The sequence below is a fragment of the Sturnira hondurensis genome, unplaced genomic scaffold (genome assembly GCF_014824575.4).
Source record: "Sturnira hondurensis isolate 20B ecotype Veracruz unplaced genomic scaffold, ASM1482457v3 Scaffold0008196, whole genome shotgun sequence".
NCBI lineage: Eukaryota > Metazoa > Chordata > Mammalia > Chiroptera > Phyllostomidae > Sturnira > Sturnira hondurensis.
The window spans coordinates 18,112,448-18,133,318 of record NW_028080827.1 but is presented as its reverse complement, the minus strand read 5'-3'; the positions used below and the strand labels follow the sequence as shown (position 1 = coordinate 18,133,318).

At 43.8% G+C, this 20,871-nt stretch overlaps 1 protein-coding gene across 6 annotated transcripts in view; it reads left to right on the top strand.

Annotated features, from left to right (window-relative positions):
• Nucleotides 1–9,710, top strand: part of DPP8 (dipeptidyl peptidase 8) — a 61,563-nt gene extending 51,853 nt beyond the window's left edge. For 5 of the 6 annotated variants that reach the window (XM_037054150.1, XM_037054145.1, XM_037054148.1 and 2 more), the window contains 4 exons: nt 346–498; nt 2,007–2,149; nt 2,682–2,793; nt 5,699–9,710. In XM_037054150.1, coding sequence (XP_036910045.1) covers nt 346–498; nt 2,007–2,149; nt 2,682–2,793; nt 5,699–5,821 — 531 coding nt within the window. In that variant the 3' untranslated portion in view covers nt 5,822–9,710. The remainder of the gene's footprint in view (nt 1–345; nt 499–2,006; nt 2,150–2,681; nt 2,794–5,698) is intronic. The other variant, XR_005067611.1, reaches the window with a different exon arrangement.
• Nucleotides 9,711–20,871: the final 11,161 nt, after the last annotated feature.

Below are 20,871 nucleotides of genomic sequence, written 5' to 3'. Positions count from 1 at the left end.
GGGAAGGCTTGTTACAAGGAAGAGGCTGGCTCTTAGCAGACAACAGAACAAATGGAAATGGGAAATAACCCAGGTGGCCAGGGGCAGTTTGGGTTGCAACAGGAAAGAACTTGATGGCTAAAGGATAACTAAACTCTAGGACGGGCTAGCAACAGAAGCTATAGACTCCTGTCTCTAAATAGAGTTTTAAAAAGTTTTTTGGGCGACAGAATGTCAATTGATCATGAATTGTTATCTAAAAACCACAGGTATTTTCAGTCACCAGCGTTTATTAGCTTTAAAAGCAGCCCTACAATGAGACTTCCATTCATCAGAGTCAGTGAAATACTCCCCCTTTCTTGACAGGGACAGATAGAAATTGACGACCAGGTGGAAGGGCTCCAGTATCTAGCCTCCCAGTACGACTTCATCGACTTAGATCGCGTGGGCATCCATGGCTGGTCCTATGGCGGATACCTCTCCCTGATGGCTTTAATCCAGCGATCGGATGTCTTCAGGGTATGTGGCTTCCCTTGTACTTTTGGTTGTAAGGATAGAATTTTCTACACGGTGAGGATATGAGGAAGATGCTGATTTTTCTGAAGTTTTACAGAGTTGGAATATTAAATAGATTTTTTTAAAAAATTGCTTGTCAACTTGGTAACCAGTTATTGGTTATTTGTAGACAGATGCCAGAGGTTATGAGGTTTAGTTATGATTAGTAGAAACACACACACACACACACACACAGTGGAGTGTTGTTACGTGTTTCACTGTTGGACTGCAAGCTCCGAGGGACCTGTCACTCAGATGCACAGGATCACTGTCTCCTCAGCAGCTAAACACTGTGCTTAACACATAATAGGTCTGAATTAAATCTGTATTAGATGGACAAATTATTAAATCTACGGATGATAGTTACAGTTCTGTAAACAACTTCTCAGAAAAATGTGCTAGAAGAAAATACAGAAAAATGCTTACAGTTGTTAAGGGAGTGGGAATTATGAGTAGCGCTTTTCTTTTTTATATAGGATGGGGAAAAGTAGGTATATAGTTGTTAAAGATTTTTATTTATTTATCTTTTAGAGGGGAAGGGAAGGAGAGAAGGAGAGAAGTATCAATGTATGGTTGCCTCTCATGGGTCCCCCACTGGGAACTGGCCCGAAACCCAGGCATGTGCCCTAACTGGGAACCGAACTGCGATCATGTGGTTCACAGGCCTGGGCTCAATCCACTGAGCTACGCCAGCCAGGGCTATAGTGGTTCACATGGAAAATAATCCAGTAATTAAGAAATAAGAATACAAGAATAAACTATTTTGTGTACTCACTACTTTTGCCCCACCCTGTATTTCAATAATTCGATTTTATTTTACGCAGTGAAAGATTATTTTTAAGAACAAAAATGATAGGGTTTTTGTCCTTTTGTGTATATTCAGATAACCTTTAATAAAGTAACCACAAAAGGAACTCTGAAAACTGTTGTAATTTGTCCATGCTTATAGTTGTCGGGATTGTAATTGTAACATTTAAATATAAAACTATGCGTGGGAACCTTAAAATGAAGTGTAACTGTTTAGTGTTCAAATATGTCTCATTTGTTGTTTTAAATCCTGTACTGCCAACAGAAGCTTTTTGGAAAACGACTGCTTTCCCTGTGTATGTAAAGCCGACAGACCCTTCTTGCACAATTTCCCCCCAGTAGCAGGAATGAGTTTACACTGGGGCATTCATTCATACGTTCTAGTTCGTCTACCCTTTTAACAAACATGTTTGTATTTCAACTAGCCCAGGTTAAGGGTTTGGTGTACAGCATGCCTGTGGAACAAAACGCTAACTGACGCACAAAGTATCAAGTTATTGACCTTGGTACTCCACCTTGATTTTTTGAGTGGCATGAGACCATGTAGCTCTAGTCCTGGGCTAAAGCCTAAGGATAATTTTGGCTTGTGAATTTGCAGGTACAGATTCTCATTGCTAGCCATTCTTTTCTGGACCACACTTGAGTATCACTGTTGCCTTGTGCAGGTTGCTATTGCCGGAGCCCCAGTCACCCTGTGGATCTTCTATGACACAGGCTACACGGAACGTTACATGGGCCACCCTGACCAGAACGAACAGGGCTATTACTTAGGATCTGTGGCCATGCAAGCAGAAAAGTTCCCCTCTGAGTAAGTTCAGGCTTTAAAATTAAGATTATAAATTTAAAATTGTATTTTTGAAAGTTGTCTTTAATAATAATGGTGGAAACTAATAATACTGTAGCCAAGACTAATATTTTATAGAATACTAGAATGGCATGGATCTTTCTCAAAGCTGAATTGTAGGGCAGTTTATGTATTTTTCTACAAATTATATTTGAAGCAATTCACTCGTGCTAAAGGAAGTTGAAGTGTACTACTACTTAAGATGGGAAAGTTATTTTTGCTTTATTTTACAAATAGTGTTCATGATTTTTCTTTTTCTAGGGACATGCTATCGTTATTGATGTATGCTAATATTTTAATAGGAAATTTACACATGATCTTTTTATTTTTTTAAACTTTCATACTTAAAGCATCTGGTTAACGTGTTACAGATATAACAGAAAATTTTGAATCCTCATTCTAACATTACACTGTAAGGAAGTTAACGTAGTTCATTGTGATTAGTTTAAAGGAAGCGAGTCTGTCTTGCCTAATCCTGTGATATTTGTTTCTCCAGACCAAATCGCTTACTGCTCTTACATGGATTCTTAGATGAGAATGTCCACTTTGCACACACCAGTATATTACTGAGTTTTTTAGTGAGGGCTGGAAAGCCATACGATTTACAGGTGAGGTTTTCTACTGTTTTTTCTTTTTTAAGATTTTACTCATTTTTAGAGAGAGGGGAAGGGAGGGAGAAAGACAGGGAGAGAAACATCGATGTGTGGTTATTTCTTACATGCCCCCAACCAAGGACCTGGCCCACAGCTCAGGCATGTATGCCTTGACTGAGAAGGGAACCAGTGACCCTTTGGTTCTCAGGCTGGCACTCAGTCCACTGAGCCACACCTGCCAGGGCTGGTTTTCTACATTTAAAAAATAAATAGTGATTAGTGATTGATTACTTTGAAATGAAATAAATAAACTATGGAGTAGGGCTGAATTTTCCGTTGTGGCCATTCTTTGCTTAAGAGAATTGAGGTGATAGGCCTAGGGAACAGTGCCTCTAGGTGGATGAAAGTTAAGGTTCTGTTGAAGTTAGGCCAAAACCTGCCTGTCCGATTCCACGACTTGAGTGTTGGTATCCGCTTTCGGTCTGTAATCATGGGAAAGTTGCAGGGGCCCATTTACTGTCCTCTGCGTTTCTTCCTCCCCTGGGAGAGTGACAAGATGTTACTTGATTTCATTGTTGTAAAGAGAATTTTTAGGTCCTGATTACATTGCTCCATTACTCAAATAAAAAGATTTTAAGAGAAACACTTCCTCCTTTCTACTTTTTACATAAGTTATATGCTCATAAGAAATGCAAAATGTTACTTTTTCCTTTTCTGTCTCATTTGTCATTTCTGTGGGTAAACTATGAGATGTTTGTCTGCAGCAGCAGCTATCAGGCATTCTGGCCCCTGTATACACCAAACAGCTTTTGTTTATGTGGGTGATGGCTGTCATATTTCTCATGTAAGACATTAAAACTGTGAAAATATTTATTTATGTAAAAACAGCAATAATAAACAATTGCATGTTAACAAAAATCACATTTTTATGGGGAGGGGAGGCTATTTTCCAAAACAAAACAAAATTTACTCAGAAAAATAGCACTGCTTTACATTTTGTGAATCCCGTTAACGTCTGGCTTTAATAAGGAAGACACCTGGGTTCTCACGGCAACTTTCAGGTGCTGTCTGTTGTGAATTGCGGTTTTCAGCCTCACAGAATACGTATTGAGGAGTTGGGAGGGTTTAGCTGGTTCAGATAATTGTGGATATTCTTCTTTGATACTATAAAACTGGACAAATGTTAGTGTCCTGAAGGTTAGTTTTTGTGTGGAATCCGAACCATATTTGTTAGTTTTTCATACTGTGTTGTTACATTATAACCTATTGGATCTTGTATTTCAAATGGATCTTCTGTCATGCATTGGTCATCTGGAAAATCCTGGGCCGCTGTGTTATGCTAGTCTTCTAAATGCTGACTCGTTTCGTCATGCAGTGTTTTAAACCGCACATGAAAATTCCACTGATCTCATCAGAAAAGTCTCTTAAGTTCATATTGGGAAGCTCATGAGCTAGAAGCTCAAGTTTTCCAGAATTGTAATTTTCTCTTAAAAGCTCAAATTTCATCATTGTAAACAAATACTGCCGGTGTTGTCCTTGAAGTGACCAGCTCACTTCATTCATTTTTGAGAAAATGTTTGTCAAATGCCCACATCCGAATCACTATTAATCACCAGCCCTTCTTTCAAGTTAAAAATGAAGTTCCATTTAGAAAGTGCCAGCCCAGCTCGCAACTCGGTTGCACACGTTGTTTTTCTTGAGACAGCCTATAGCAGAAGCGCTTTATGCATTCTCTTCCATTTCGCCACCACAGGGTATTAAAAAGACATCTACTCAGGAGTTGCAGTGTGATAAAATTAAACTCTAAGTTTTACTGAGACTTAAGTGAAATTAGCATCTTTCTTTTTACTGCAAGTTTGTGGTGGTGAAGAATACTGTGACTTCTACTACCATTTAATGCCATTGCCTTGACGCAAGCTAAGGCGCCAGCACTATTCCCACAGCTTTCACATTACCAGTACAAAGGCCGGCCCGGGGAATATAGGCAGATAGCGTCTGAGTTGTTCTGAAAGCAGTTCGACCTAGTGTACCCCTTGAAAGTGTTTCTTCAGACCCCAGAAGTCTGCACATGTCACTTGAAGAACCATTGGTCCACACAAAAATCCTTCTATAAGCATAATGACGTGTAGGGAATTATAAAAAGAGGAGAGGGTCTACATTTAAGCCTTTAATCCATTTTGAGTTCATTCTTTATATGGTGTAAGAAGGTGGTCTAGTTTAATTTTTTTGCATGTATCTGTCTAGGCTTTCTAACACCCCACTTGCAGCATTAGTTACAACAACCAATACATGGGAGCAACCCAAGAGCCATCAGTAGACAAATAGATAAAAAAGCTGTGGTGTGTATATACAGTGAGATATACTTGGCCATAAAAATGAATGAAATCTTACCACTTGCAACACCGTGGATGGATCTAGAGGACATCATGCTAAGTGAAATAAGTCAGACAGACAGAATACCATATGATTTCACTTATATGTGGAATCTAAAGCACAAAGTAAACAAGCAAAATAGAAGCACATTCATAGATACAGACATCAGATGTGGTTGCCAGAGGGAACAGGGGTTGTGAGGCTGGTGAGAAAGGTGAGGGGATTGAGACGTACAGATTGATGGTCACGAAGTAGTCACGGGGATGTAATGTAAGGTGCCCGCTGGGTTCTTGAAACATCGAGGGGACCACTTTGTAAAGTGTGTGGTTGTCTAACCACTGTGCTGTACATCTGAAACTAATACAAAATAACATGCCATTAAAAATTAATTGAAAAAGAAGAGAGGGGCTTTTAGATAGGATGTCTAAGATAACGTCTGAGAGGGTGTGCGCTAGGTTATAAATCCTGGGGGGAATCTCTGGAAAGCTTTGGAAAGAGATATATTATTAAGTTCTTATTTTTTATATTTTAATTTTTTGTTGTTAAGATCTATCCTCAGGAGAGACACAGCATAAGAGTTCCTGAATCTGGAGAACATTATGAACTGCATCTTTTGCACTACCTTCAAGAAAACCTTGGATCGCGCATTGCTGCTCTGAAAGTGATATAGTTCTGACCTGTGTGGGACTCTGGTGTGCACTGGCTGTTTAACCAAATGAGGAGGTTTAATCAATGGAGAGCGTAGAACTGATCATCACATTTCGATTCCTGCCACATAACATCTACTTCCGGAAGGGTATTTGGTGCCATGCAGACATCTACATCTTGTGGATAGTAATCTAATACCTTAACCAGACACACAGAAAATTGAATGACCTTTCTGAGGGATCCAGCAATACCTTGAGAATTACTGACAGAAGTAAGACATTAGCACTATGTATCCCTGTTACCTTATTTTCACTTTTAATAGCATTATAAACCTCATGGACTTAATTAGTGTATTTTTACAGTATACTTCTGAGTTTGTTAAAATATGATGATATTAGTGGTTGGTTTGGTTCAATTCCAGAATCTCTGACTAGTTACAGATTTGATGATAGCACTTAAATGTAATTGAATAGCTTATGCTTCATTGCTTGGGGTGTATCCGGCATGTTATGGATTAATCACTATTAAACCTATGACTTAACCAGTCATTAATGATTTTTCAAGGAAAACATAGTGGCCGCCTAGAGACACTTACATTGTTTCCATTCAGGCTCTGACCGGTCTTTAGCCAGTTTTAACTGTATCTAGGATAAATAGTTCTCTTCGATGATATGACAGAGTGAGTTTTCCTTTCGCATAAAGGCGAGTAACTACGTAGCATGGATTTAATTAGTCATATAATACTGATAATTACAGGCAGAAAAATTTTAATCAAACTATTAGAGCTTGAATATTTATAGGCAATTTCTTTTCCTTTAGGAAAAGGAAAAAAGTACACATTCACTTGTATTCTTCAGAAAAGAGCGGTGCCAGTTCCCACTGGGTATTTTCTAAATAAAATGTTCCAGGGCTTCAGGGAGACGAGCGGGAAGCGCGGTGGGGCAGGGAGACCTGGCCGTGGCGGGCAGCGGGAGGCGAGGGCCTGCCTGAGAACCGGGCAGGAGTGTCATTTGACCATAGGTACTCATGAAAAGTTTGGAAGGTAAGATTTAAATTCCTAGAATGTTAGGAAACCAGAATTTAAAAATTACTCTCTTGCCAACACAGTTATAGACTAATATTATTCAGGAGAGGAAAAGTTCTTAAGAGTTACTTTCATAATTCTAAGTTCTAACTTTTTATTTTCTTTTAGTTTTAGAAACATTACAAATTTAAACTGCCTTCATCCTTTTTAAATCATTTGAGCATAATTTTGGTATTATGAGCTTAAAGAGATTTCCAGAACAACCTCTTTAGCATAAACTGATCCCAACAAGCCGTGTCTCTCTTTTTCAGTGTTCAAAGCCCATATAAGCGAGTTCCTGAACGGCCATGACAGTTCCTGGGTGAGCTCTAGCACTTGACTGCTAAGGGAGCTCACAGGCTTTCAGGTGCTGATTGGGGTCTGTCCCTTGGAGTCTTGGGTGCTGGGGTGGGTCACATTGGAGCCACGGGCAGAGGATGCACCTATGAATTTGACCCTTTTTATCACAGACCTCAGTGTTTGGAAAGTTGTTACTAGTACTTTTAAAAAATGCTCCAGGGAAAATCGCTTTTCTTCTCTCTCTCTTGCCACTACACAGAGTAGCTTTCTCCCACCGAGGGCCCAGCCTCAGTTAAGAACAGTGACTGTGCGGCAGAGGTGGGCTTCCTCACCGGGGGCCAGATGGCAGGTGGGAGGCGTCCAGAAATGGCAGGGTGACCTGGGGTTCTGTCCTTGGGAAGGGGGTTGGGTTTTGCCGTTTGTATGTTTGTCCTGTATCATAGGCGCCACACTTTCCCCTTTGGTCTGTGTATGTATTGATTTTCTTGTTTATGGTGCTTTCCCATGTCAAGATTTGTTTCTATTTTTTCAATGTTAAATTAAATTGATTTGGGTAACTTTTCTTCCCCAAGAAAGTATTTTCCCACATGATTTAAGCATATATTTGACGATCGAAAGCGGGTTTTTTGTGGTCTGGTTGGCCCCAGGGATCTCATCCTTACCTAATCTGCCAGGTAGAAATGGTTCGGACGGTGGCTGTTAGCTATGCATTTGAAGCCCTTCACCCATTCAGGCTGTTTCTTTAAAATAGCATCTCTTATTTTACCAAAACAAACCTTAAAAAACCTCATGCACTCTGGAATTCACAGGTTTTCCTTTTGCATGTTGCCTTCTTTCCTCCTGTCACGAGGAATGCTTCTGTTACGATTCTCGGTCACTTAAATGCCGGTCTCTTTCTGTAGGGGAAATACCTGACTGAATTCACTTGCAGAAAGACAGCTTGACTGAATTCGGTTTTTATAAACTGATGTTTAAGACACCATAATCAATTCAAGCAATCAGTAGAAATATCACTAAACCTGCAGGTCCTTTGTCTACAGCAACAATTTAAAAGGCAAGAATATATAAAAATAGCGGCAGTTTGGGTGAGAGCCAAAAGGCACGAGGTTAAACATGAAATAGCGTTTTTGCAGGCTTGATGAATGGACACACTTGTTCAGTCACTGGCAGGTAGGGTCGCTTGTGCATTGTTCAGCCAGTGGGACTCAAAATCTAAGATTCATCTGGGACACTTAGATACAGTCTTCAAGCCTCTTAGAAATTTGGATTCGGTTTATTTGGATGCAGACCAGGAATCTGTATTTCTAAGAAGCTTTCCAGGTGGTTCTAAAACAAGGCATTTGTGGACTGCTTTAAGAAACTTTTCTATAGACAGTGGAGCTGGACTAAGAAAATAATAGGCAATTTTTACACTGGACTGTGCCATTCCTGGGTCGTTTTCAAAGCCTCATACAAGAGGATGGAGTCACAGTGCATGCATTGCTTCTTAAAAGAGTGAGATACAGGTGATGAGGCTTACTTTTTTCACTCCCTGTTGTTTTCCTTACGGAAGGTGTACCCCACCTCTCTGTAACATCGTTCGCTCTTTGGGTGGGATGATTCCCATAAGATCTCTCCTTACTGTGGAGTCATATGTTTTTCAAACTCTTATATCTTTGATATAATCTAATACTCTTTGTTAGAAGAGGAACCTACATCTATAGAGAGAAGAATATATACCCATGGCCGGTGTTCAGTCAGTACTAGACTCCATTCAGATGTCCTGACTCGTGGTAGTTAAATACGTAGAAAAGGCAAATTTTTAAAGAAATATTTATTAATATATTCCTATGAAACATTTTAAAGATAACATAAAATGGTTAATTTTTTCATTCTAAAGTAAATGCTAAGCATGCTTATTAATGAAGCAGTACTTCTCATTAGTTTATGACATTCTGAAGTTCATGGAAATTGTACTGAATGTGTCCTTGGTGGAGTGGAGGGATTTGAGGACGAGGGTATAGTGTGCTGGCTGAGGCCTGGGAGCCCGCCTTGGCGCTGCTCGAAGTAAGGAAAGAGGCATGGCCCCGTCTAAATCAAGGTGTTAGCGTCCATTCCCAGTAGACATGAAGGAATAAGGAGACTTCCCTGACGTCCACCTTCCCAACCTCTCCCAGCCTCGCCTGTCCATCACAGAGCCTGGAGTATGGAGACGTGTTAGTGCAAGGTGCTGGCTCCTCCTCATTTTGTCGAGAGACAGCTTTGGGTGATCATTTCAGAAGTCCCTCACAGACAGGAAAAGGAGTGTTTGTATGTTTGTTTTTAATAACCCAAGTACAGATTTATGTTGTATTCAGCGCAATTGGAGTTCAGGTCTTTAATTTTAGACATAAAGTGCCTGCTGCTTTAAGCATTGACTTGTATTAAAAGAATTGCATGTCTCACACCAGTAAGTTTATGGGTTTTCTCATTTTCAGCTACATAGCTTTTAATCATGTAAAGCAAAACATTAGTTTTGTTGCATTTTATTACAGGTTCTTTGTTGCAATAAAGATGCTGCTAAAATTAATTGATGTAAGTGTTCTTCTTTCCCCTATTCTCCATTTGAACAATCCTGACTTGATTAGTGGCAAGTGTGGAGTGGTGAACACACATGAGTAAGGTCATGTGCTTGCAGTGGAAAGGGAAGACTGTAAGGTGATGACGTGGGGCTCCTAGTACTATACCCACTACCCAAAAATGCATCCCACCCAAAGAAGGGTGTGCAGAGCACCACTTGTGCCTGTGAGTGGTTCCCAGTGCCCCGCAATTGGTGTAGCAAGGGGAGGTGGTGCTTGGAGCCAGTAATTAGCACACCCTCCCTGAGCAGCTGGGCGCTTCTTGGGAGTAGTACCACTTAGAGGGGGTAGTGGTTTCTGCATGTTCCCCAGAAAACTTCAAGGGAGTTCAGTATAGTCATTTCTTCAGATTTTTTCTTTGACAGTTCTTTGGTCTTTTGAAGCTGTACTAGAGAAAGGGTGGGGAAGAAAGAAGCACATGAACTCTTACAAAATTAATAAATGTTGACTCATCTGATAATCTTTCCAGAACAGACACTTTACCGGGATTCTATAACCCTCTGAATTTCTATGCAAAATATTGCATGAATGAGTGGAGGTGCGTTCTGGGAAGAAGGATTTTGGCTTTATCAGATTCTCAAAAGAATAATGATCTTAAAGAACCACTTCTGTATTATGTATTTGGGTCTTACATTTTTAATTTGTATACAAAATTATTAGGAATAAAGATAATCTTTAAACAGCAGTGCTTCCTAACCTTTTCACCTCATGACAAAAAAAAAAGATATTTGTATGACACTCTGGGACAAACTGAGGTACACTGGATTAACCTAGTAACCTGTTGAGACAGTATGCAGCCAGAAGTGATCAGCCAGGCCCACCCAGCTCTCACATTATCTCAGCATACCCATAATCTATTTATGGCATTCTGAGAAACTTACAGAGCACCTTGGTCTCAAATTCAGCCTGGATTTAATGCTAATCAAGAATCAGCTTTCAACCTGGCCATAAGCATTCTGCAAAGACTTCTGAGGCCCAGACTCCCGTGTCTCTAGGACTCCAGCGCCCCAGCCGGATCAGAGCAAGAGCTGTGGCCTTGGAGCCTCGGGACTTCCCTTTGGCTTGACCTCACCCACTCAGTGGTTAGGAGGAAACAGCGTTCAGTCCCTTGGTCTGTTTGGGTGAGCAGAGTGGAAACAGCTGCAGTGTGAGACCCAGCCATAACTTGATTGGGGGTGTTGAGCGGCCGGGGGAGTACCAAGGTGTAAGTGTTCATCAGCCCAGTTCTGTCCACAGATCGGGTGCCCTAGCACTGCCACGCTGGAAGACGCTGAGCCCCCATTGACTTGGAGTGGATGGGACTGAGCTTCGACGCAGGCAACGGGATTGCTGCGTTCGCTGAGTGCTTCTTACTAAAAGGTGCTCTCTAAATTGGCTCCCAGACTTGAGTTCTTGAAGTAGAAGTTTGGGAAACAGGATAGCTGTCCTTAGCCAGTTCCCAGGAATTCCTCTCGCCCCTCCCCTCCTTTACTGGAAGAGCACCCTACAGAAAGGGCACGGTTTTCTTTAACATTCTAGTCCCAGGCGATACATCTGTGGAGGAAGGTCCGCTGTCCACTTAGTTTCTGGAAAACACACAGCCCTTCTGTAACATGACCTCTCCGTGGCAGCCTGGTCACTGCCCATATATACGGTCATAGTGGCACCGCTAAGCGCACATGTGAGTGCTGCTGTCCGATGTAGTTCAGCCGGGTACTTACTAATGTGTTGCCGCACCAGGTCGTTGCTTTGCATCGTCTGCACTGTCCGCTCCGCACGCTGTGCTGCTCCTGCCTTAGTCCAGGGCAGCGGGGGCAGGCTGGGCTGCTGCAGCGGCTTTCACTAGCCAGAGTTGGAGGTGAAGATGAAGAATTCCAAGTGACCTCAGAGAAGCAGTTCTCAACCTTTTGCTCAGCAAATACAGTGCAACCTTGGTTTGAGAAAACTGTTCAAGAAATGATTTGTTCAAAAATCAAATCTCCTTTGTTGCCCGAGAAACAAGTGACTGATCACACAGGTATCAGCCTGAAAGGGTTGTCAGGCAGAGAATTGAGACTCGAAGTCTTGTCTGACAACCGAGATGTTTCTTTCACGAACAGGTTGGTCAGACCCAGGTTCCTGTTGGCATCCTCAGGAGCTTATAGGGAATCTTCCCCACCTGGGCTAGGCGCCATGGGAATGGTACCAGCGTTGGCTTTGGAGCCTGGCTTCAACCCTTGCATTTGATTCAGGTCAGCTTTATGGGTTTAGGCATATTTACATAACACCCTGACCCTCAGTTTCCTTAGGTGTGAAATAGGAATAATAACAGAACCCTCCTTAATGATTTATTGTGAGGATTAAGTTCATTTACCACACTATAAAGCCTTTGGTGCCTGGCATGCAATAAAAGTACTCAATAAACATTATCTCAGGTTTAGCACTTCATTTTACACTGTACTGTTTGCCCCTGGTTTGTTTCTCCAGTTAGATTGCAGGTGCAGAGTGGGCACTGTGGCACACTTGGTCCGTTCTCCCCATCGTACCTGCTGCCGAGTTGGATATGCAGCAATCACTCACTAGATCCTCAAGTACCCAAAATTTCTCAGATGAGGAAAAACCTCTCTTCGAAAGATTTCATTGTTTTTTAGAGAGGGGAAGGGAGGGAGAAAGGGGAAATCATCGATCGGTTGCCTCTCGAGATGCCCCCAACCAGGGACTCAGAATTGAACCAGTGACCTCTGGTTTGCAGGCCGGTGCTCATCCAACCCGATGAGCCACACCAGCCAGGGTTCAGGTGAAGAAAGTCTTGTGACCTCCCTCAGTTAGGGTTGCCTGGTTGCTGAGTGGTGGGTTTTTAAGTACCCATCTACCAATTTACTTGTGAGAAACTGCAAAAGAAAAATTTAAAAATATTTTTTAAAAACTGTAAAAAAAAAAAAAAAGACTGCCAAAGAAACCAAATTCTCCCTAATTTAAAAGCTTTTCAACTCCTTCTTTGAAATGTCATTGGAATTTTTATTCTTTGAAACTTGAGGTCTGGAGGAGTGGTGCTTCTGAGCCCTGGCTGCTATCATAGTTACCTGGGGAGCTTTTAAAAATGTTGATATCCAAGTCCCTCCTGGGATCAATTAATCAACGTGGGGCAGGGGTGGACGGGGAGGGAGTAGGCCTGCCATCTTTTATTTTTACTTTTTCACTAAGCTCCCTAGGTGACCCTAATGTGCAGTCAGAGTGAAGTGCCTGGGAGGAAGGGCAGTGGAAGACTGTATTCGCAGAATGTCAGAGCCAGAACAGATTCTTAGAAATCATCTCATCTGCTGCTTCGCAGACCTGAAGCAGGGGCCCACAGCCAGAAAGCGATGATACTGTAGCCATCCCAGCTGTTTAAAGAGAGCCCATGCTCGAGTGCAGGTCTTCCAGCTCTGCCTTAGCCTCCCAGAGCCACTCTCTCCCAAACCAGAGCTTAGCAGAGGGCCTCGCCACAGGGAACAAGCTGAGGTCGCTGCCAGGAAACCGCGGGATTCCAGCCCCTGCAGCCCTTACTTCACACAAAGCTGCTCAGCCTTTTATTATACTTCTGTGTGACTGAGGACACATGTTCAGCAGCTTCAAAGAAGGGGTAACCCCTCAAAAAATAAGTGACCTCTCCATCAGATGGGGACGCTGAGCCCCAGAGAAGACTCATAACAACAGTCAGGCGGCAGAGGTGGTACCAAAGTCAGGCTGACTGTGCTCTCTGAGCTACAGGTAAAGTGACTTCCCCAGAGTCAGAAAACTAGTTGGTAGCTGAAAAGAGACACTTGAATGCAGTCTGTAGGTTGCCTAGTAAATTTCCTAAAATACAAGATACTACTGTTTGTATGATCCTGGTATCAGAAATATAAAATGGTGAGTAAGAATGTATCTTAGAATCAAGGAAATACGGTATTTGCCTGCAATCTGAGTTCCTTCGGGGACTGAGTGCATGCTGAGAAAGCATGCGCCGGGCGGGTCTTGGATATGACTCTCCCCAAACTTGCCCAGAGAGGAAAGGGGAGCATGGGAAAGACTAGAAAATTTGGAATCTGACAGGCGGGTTCAAGTCCAGCAGTTAAGACTTGGAGCTAGCCTTTTGCTTATCCAAACTTGGACCCTAAAATGGTATTCTAATACTTCCCTCAGAGTGCAGCAAGGCCAACGTGCCAAGCACAGGCCTCACATGGGTTGGGGGCTTGGAAGTGATTTACGAAGTTCAAGTTGGCACTCTTGCCATTGGTCTGACCCCACTTCCTCCAAGGCATGTAAGACTGCCAGTGGGAGCAGTGTGCTCTCCAAGATCTGAGCTGTCAGGCCCAAGCCCTGCTGAGAAGATAGATGCTGGGCGGGAAGAGGAGCATGACTCAGCCCTGAGACCTTGGGTGAACAGCAGGTTCTGGGATGTGAGCAAAAAGGCGGGGGGTGGGGGGTGGGGGTGTACAGAAGCCTCCGCCCCTCTCTGCCTTGGCCTCGAATGCTTCCCACCTGTCTGACCAAGGGCCGGTCTTCCAGTGTTCACATTATTTGTATAAAAGGCGTTATTAACTTGTTAGGGATAGCATGTTTAACCTTTGAGCAGGTGACAGATTTCCCTCTGAGCCTGCCAACGTTTGTATGGTGATGTCCCACCACCTACAGAATATTTACCTAGGACAGTTCCATTGGATCTTCACCATAGGCCAGAATCATCAGTTAGGTAGCGTTACTATTCCTCCCATGTCTCCCCAGAAAAAATTAGAGCTCAGAGAGGTTGTGAGTCCTGCCTGGGGTCACAGTGCAGAAGTGGAATGCTAATCCCGGCGTTACTCACCTGCTGTGTGAACTGAGCAGCTGCAGTGGGCTAGGCTCTTGCTGAGGGCTCCAGGGAGTCAGACTCGTTCTCTACTCTCTCAGGAGTCTCCGTCTGGAAGCGGAAATGGATATGCAAACAAGAGGGTCAGTGCAAACACAGATGTGTTGAGTGCTGTGAGAGTCCCCAGAAGGCAGAGCAGGACAACAGTAAGAAAGGAGTGTGACCTGCTGTGTGACCTTGGGCAAGTTATTTAACCTCTCTGTTCTTCAGCTTTCTCTTCTCTAACCTACAGCTAATGATGGTAATACTTTGTGGAGTTGCTGTGATCTTTGATATGAGAAAATGCTTGCAGAGCACCTAGTATCTGACAAGCAATGCTCAACAAACACAAGCTACTATTTTCTCTGGTCAGGGGAGGCTGCACAAAGGAGGTGGTGTTTGAATTAGGTGTTAAGGAGTGAGTTTCCCCAGGTGGGGGGAAGTCAGTCCAGGAGGAGAGGATACTTTACAAACAGACATGAAGGAATAAAGCAGGGGAGCTGGCACACTGGGAGGCAGGATCCTGAGCGGCAGGTGGGGCAATAATAGGAAAAGGTGGGAGTGCTGGGGCTGGAATGTAAAGGGCCTTGAATAATGGGAGCCAAGGCACCTGCCCTGGCTTTTCTTGCTTCCCCTCAACTACCTTAGTCAGTCTGAGACACCAGAGGAGAGGGCGGGCCATGGAATAGACACACTTTGATGGGGAAACGGAGGAGGAAGAAGGCTATCGGGCAGGACAGGCCTAAGGGGAGGATGCCGGTCTCCAGCAGGAGAGGGTGCAGCTGCCAAGGAGACAGTGGATGATGTGACCTGCATCACCTACCTTTCAGTTCTGTGGGCCATAGTGCACCCATCCTGACAGGTGTGCCCAGCCGCAGGCAAAGCATCCAGAGACCTCTGGAGAGAGGCGGCCGCACAGCCTGTTGTGCTGGGTGTATGTACAGGGGCCCTCATAAATGGGGACCAGAAAGGAGGCCTCTGAATCCCAGGCTTACTGGGCAAGGCTGGCCTTGAGGCGGGTGCTGAGCAGCCGCGGTTCTGGGCAGGAGCTGGCTGTCAGGGGCAGCAAGGTGGTGGTGGGAGCAGGGCGAACGGAAGAACAGCGTCAGCCTGGAGAGCTGATGAGGAAAGATGGCCCAGGGCAGGGGCGTTCGTGTGAACGATGCAGAGATGTGCACCACTTTTTTTTTTTTAGTTTTAATATCATGGTTACATAGGCACATAGCTTAAGGAGTCAAGTTCTAAAACAAATCTCTAAATAACATGTTCGTCGTGTTCTGTGATTTTTTTTTTTACTTCTTATGTGTTATCTAGTGGTATCCCACCATGAAAGATTCAAATTTGTGTGCCTCTCCTTCCGTTTCCACCAACACGCACACATCCCATCTCCCTCATCTTCCCAGTGCAGTCCATTGTAATTTCACTTAGACCGATTTCAGAGTTTACATCATTGTGCTATGTAACCGCATCCAGAGATGAGTCATGTCATAAACGGAATCATTTTTATTCATGCAGAACTTTGTCTTACCTGGCTAATAATTTTCTCTTTTTTTGGCACATGCATCTAATACTAATTCAATCCTAAACGTTTTTGCCTTTCTATAGATTTTTGTTTTGTTTTATTTAACTGCTACTATTACCAAATTTTTTTGGTAATATGTTTTAATTGCCAATATACAACATTTCGGATATTTAATGAGTGAAGGGGGTTTTGATTGGGGAGTCTGAGCACATAGCCACCATTTGTAGTGTTATTATTTTTTACTGTTTTATTTATTTTTAGAGAGAGAGGAAGGGAAGGAGAAAGAGAGGGAAAGACACATCAATGTGTGGTTGCCTCTTCCACGCCCCCAACCCAAACATGTTCCCTGACTGGGGATTGAATTAGTAAACCCAGCGACCCCTCAGTTCAGTTCCCATTGGTTCACAGCCTGTGATCAATCCACTGGGCTACAGTGTTAGTTCTTTAGGGAAACATATTTTGCTTTCCAGGCAATTAATTTTTTTAAGATTTAATTAATTTTTTTTAGAGGAGAAGGGAAGGAGAAAGAGAGGGAGAGAAACATCGTCGGTTGCCTCTCACACACCCCCAACTGGGGACCGAACCCACAACTGAGGCCTGTGCCCTGACCAGCCAACCGGCAACCTTTTGGTTTGCAGGCTGGCCGTCAGCCCCTGGAGCCACACCTACACAATTGGTTTTTAAGTGTACCGTAGGCACGGCTACCTGTTCGGTGCCAGTTTCTGCCCTCCAGGAGCTTCCAGTATCATCTGAGATACAAGACTGAAACAAATAAATTACATAAATGAAGAAATCGCTGTATGAGGCAGAAATAATACAGTGCCTATCGAGTGGTCCAGACAGGTGGGCGAGGGCTGGACGATCACCTTGAAGGAGCAGGGTTTTGAGCTGAGTTTTGAGGGGTTATATACGTTCTTCTTATTGTGGTAAAATATACATAATATTTGTCATTTTAACCATTTTTAAGTGTACAGCTCAGTGACATTAAGTGTGCTCACACTGTTGTGTGACCATCACCACTATTTCCAGAACTTTCTCATCATCCCAAATTGAAGACTGTATTTTTTCTCTGTTACATGTACTATTTCTGATTACAAAAATAATATGTGTTCATTGTAGGTAATTTGGAAGAAAAGCACAAAGAAGAAAATAAAAATGTTCCCAGTCCCGCAATTTGGCTGCAATTGATGTGAAGAGGGTGGAAAGGCACCCGGGTGGAGAGGAGCCCCAGGGGCTCAGAGAGTTGGAGCCGAGGTACAGGGTGAGAGGGAAATTGAAAATGAAAGTTGAAGATATGAAAACATACCTGTTTTTTGTATTTTCTTTAAAGGAGAGTAAATGGGGGAAGGAAGTGAGTGGGTTTAATAGTGAGCCCAGTGCAATAAAGACTCCAGCAGTTGCCCTGGCTGGGTGGCTCAGTTGGTTGGAACATCGTCCCATACACCAAAAGGTTTCGGGTTCAATTCCCAGTCAGCACGAATGGGAGGCAACTGATAGATATGTCTCTCTCCCCCACCCCCCTCTCACACACACGCACACACACCCTTCCTCTTGCTCTAAAATCAATAAACATAAAAAACAAAAAGATTCCAGCAGTTGTTCTGGTTATCTAGTGCAAACCACCCCAAACACAGTGGTGAATAACAACAACCCCCATTTATCATTATTCCTGTCCTGTGCACGGCTGGGGTTACCTGGGCTCAGGGTCTCTGTGTGGTCACAGCCAGACAGCGACTGGGCTGGACATCAGGACAGTGGCACTCACACATCCAGCTCCTGGGCTGGAGCAGCAGCATTCCCCTCTCCATGTCATCTCCTCACGCGGTCTCTAGCATGGTGGCCTCCAGGTGGCCCAACTTCATGCCCTTTGGAGCTCAGGGCTCCAAAGGCACATGTCCTCCAGAGACAGCCAGGTGGGAGCCGTGTCTTCTTTTACGACAAACCTAAGAAGCCACTCCGTGTCGCCGTCACTACATTCTGCCCTGTAGAAATGAGTCCCTGAAGTCAGCCTGGATTCAAAGGGCAGGGAAGTGGACTCTACTCGCTGCAGGGAGAGGTGTCAAAAATTGTGCACATATTTTTTGGCCCCCGCCATGGTGCATTCCATCATCTGCTCTAGACTGACACGAGTGCCGCAGACCCCTCCGTGGGTCCTACAAGATAAGTGGCCCGTAAATTCTTGACTTGGTGTCACAGAGCCTAGAAAGTGCCTGGAGATCACTCAGGCAGTGCCTCTCAGCAGTTTCTGACACCCAAACCTCTTTTACATAACATGCTCTCTTGAGAACACCTGTAGTGACTTAAAACTTTCCTCATGTTTGCATGGCACATGATGAAGGAGCAGCTTTTTCGCAACCACTCATGGGGGGTTTACTAAGCTGCGTAGATGCCAGGAAAACCAGAGGCAGCAAGATGCGCACAGTCCCTGCCACAGGAGCTTACTGCCTTGCAGGAGAGCCAGACAATGTGATAAAGAATATTATAATAAAGTGTATTCGATGTTCTGATAGGAGACATACCAGCTCACCGAATAATTTCTCTGGTTCTGATCTCTCTGCTCAGATCAAAACAGCGTGTCTGGTCCTTTTAACATCTTCACGGGGACGCCACGAAGGCACCTCCTCCTCAGCATCTTAAACCAGCCAATCACCTTCCCTCTGCTGTCTCACTCTCCCACGTTCTCTGTCTTTAATCCTGTCCTATCCGCCTGGTCAAAACAGTGAAAACTATGGTCCTCTACCCTTTTCCTAGTCTCTCAACCCCTACACTGAGCTGTCCCTGAGATGTTACTTCTGTCTTAGATTGTCTCAAAGAAAAGAATGTGTAACAATGCATTGTTAGTTGAAGGAAACGTAAATATATTTAAGTTGATGAGTTAAAAAACCCTCCTCCCCATTTAAGAAGTGATGTGTGCTGATTTTAAATTAATTGTAAAAAAAAACCCACATGATCTGTCAACAAACAAAACTATAAATCAAATCTGGGGGCCAACTATACATTGAAATTTAACCACAGGATCAAAAATGCACAAAAACTGCTTTCGTGATATGATTCAATTTTGTGCTACAATAAAAAAATCTTTAAAAATTTTAGTTTTATTTCTGAAATTTGAAATAAAAGGCTTTATATCTATTTGGTAAATACTTCTGCACAGAAAACATTTAGATACAATAGGTCAGCCTTTCTGGTATAACGCCAAATTAGAGTGAATTATCACTAAATTTATTTTTTTAAACATTGGCTTTTCGTCCTGGCTGGTGTAGCTCAGTTGGTTGGGTATCATCCCTCAATCCAACAGGTCGTTGGTTCGAATCCCGGTTAAGGCACACGTGGGCCTGGGATGCAGGTTTGGAGAACTTAGGAGAAGACACCGATCAACGTTTCTCTTTCACACTGATGTTTCTCTCCCTCTCTTTCTCCCCACTTCCTCTATCTCTCTAAAATGTAATCATAATAAAATAAAAAGTCTCTATATATTTGTGAATAATGACTTGATTAGAAGGCTGTAACATTCTTTTCTGTCAGTTGGAAGCAAATTCACAAAATCATCATTTTCTCCTCAGCATCAGATTGTTCTGGTTTAACCATCGATGCTCCTTTATACTTCCTGTCATATCTTTCTCATGGTCCAACCAGGCTATAAATTAAACAATATCTACGTAACTAAGATGGGAAACAAGTTAAGCTCTTGAACGGTAAAAACCCGTGATAGCGGCTAATGACGTTCACCTGAGCGTGTTCACTGGCCCTCCATGGCCCTGCATCTGTGAACACCCCCCCCCCCACATTTGGAGGCAGTCCGTGGTATCATCTGAAGGGGGAAATAACAGGATATTTTAAGGACTGATTTAAAAAGAGAGAAATTAAGGCAAGTGCCACATCCATTTTTAATGGTGTGAACTCTTTGGCATTGCTGGTTAGAAAGCGCATCATACATACCCCAGGCCTCGTTTTTCTCACCAACCAAGCTGGGGCCTAGGAAGAGGAAAGAAGTCACCCAATGTCACACAGCAAATTGGTAACAGAGGTGGGACCAGAACCATGCCTCCTAGTCCTTACACCTAAGGACTAAGGGGATTTAGCGGCCTGAAGCTGCCACGCTTCACATCTACTCCACACCTGTGTGCTGAGACACGAAGACAGAAATGAATCGGAGTTTTGTGTGCGCCTTGTGGAATCAGCGACACTACATGGCGACACCTTGTTCCTTCATTTATCCATTGAATCGAGCGCCAAGTCATCAACTGCTTTCTAGGCAACACACAAGACCGTCACCATCGGGTCCCAGTTTCCCTGTTTGGCTTCCTCTCCCACCTCTGCCCTCCTTCCTGCCCAGTCCGCACTTACATTTCGCTTACACTGGGTTCAGGTGTTTGTTTTCTCCAGAAGCTTTCCCTGCCTCCCCCCCGAGGCTGGCCAGGGTGCCTCTCCTCCCTGCGCCCAACCCAGCCTGTCATACAGTGTTACGGTTGCTTTTGTCCTTGTCTGTTTCCCTCACTAGACCCAGTGCCATGCAGGCAAGAACCATGTTCACCGCGGTGTCCCGGAGCCGAGAGCGGACCTGACCCATGACAGGTGGCCCGTGCATTTGTGTGCAGTCAGTGATTGGCTCTGCCACGTCCAGAACACCGTCTGTGCTCTCACACTGCAGGGCCTCTGCAGCGGCTGTTTATTCCCTTCACCCCTGCGGTTCCACCCTCCCTAAACCGGCACGACCCAGGGTGAACATCTACAGCAATCAACGGTTCCATGAAGCCCTCTCCCTCAACACCACCCCCCCACA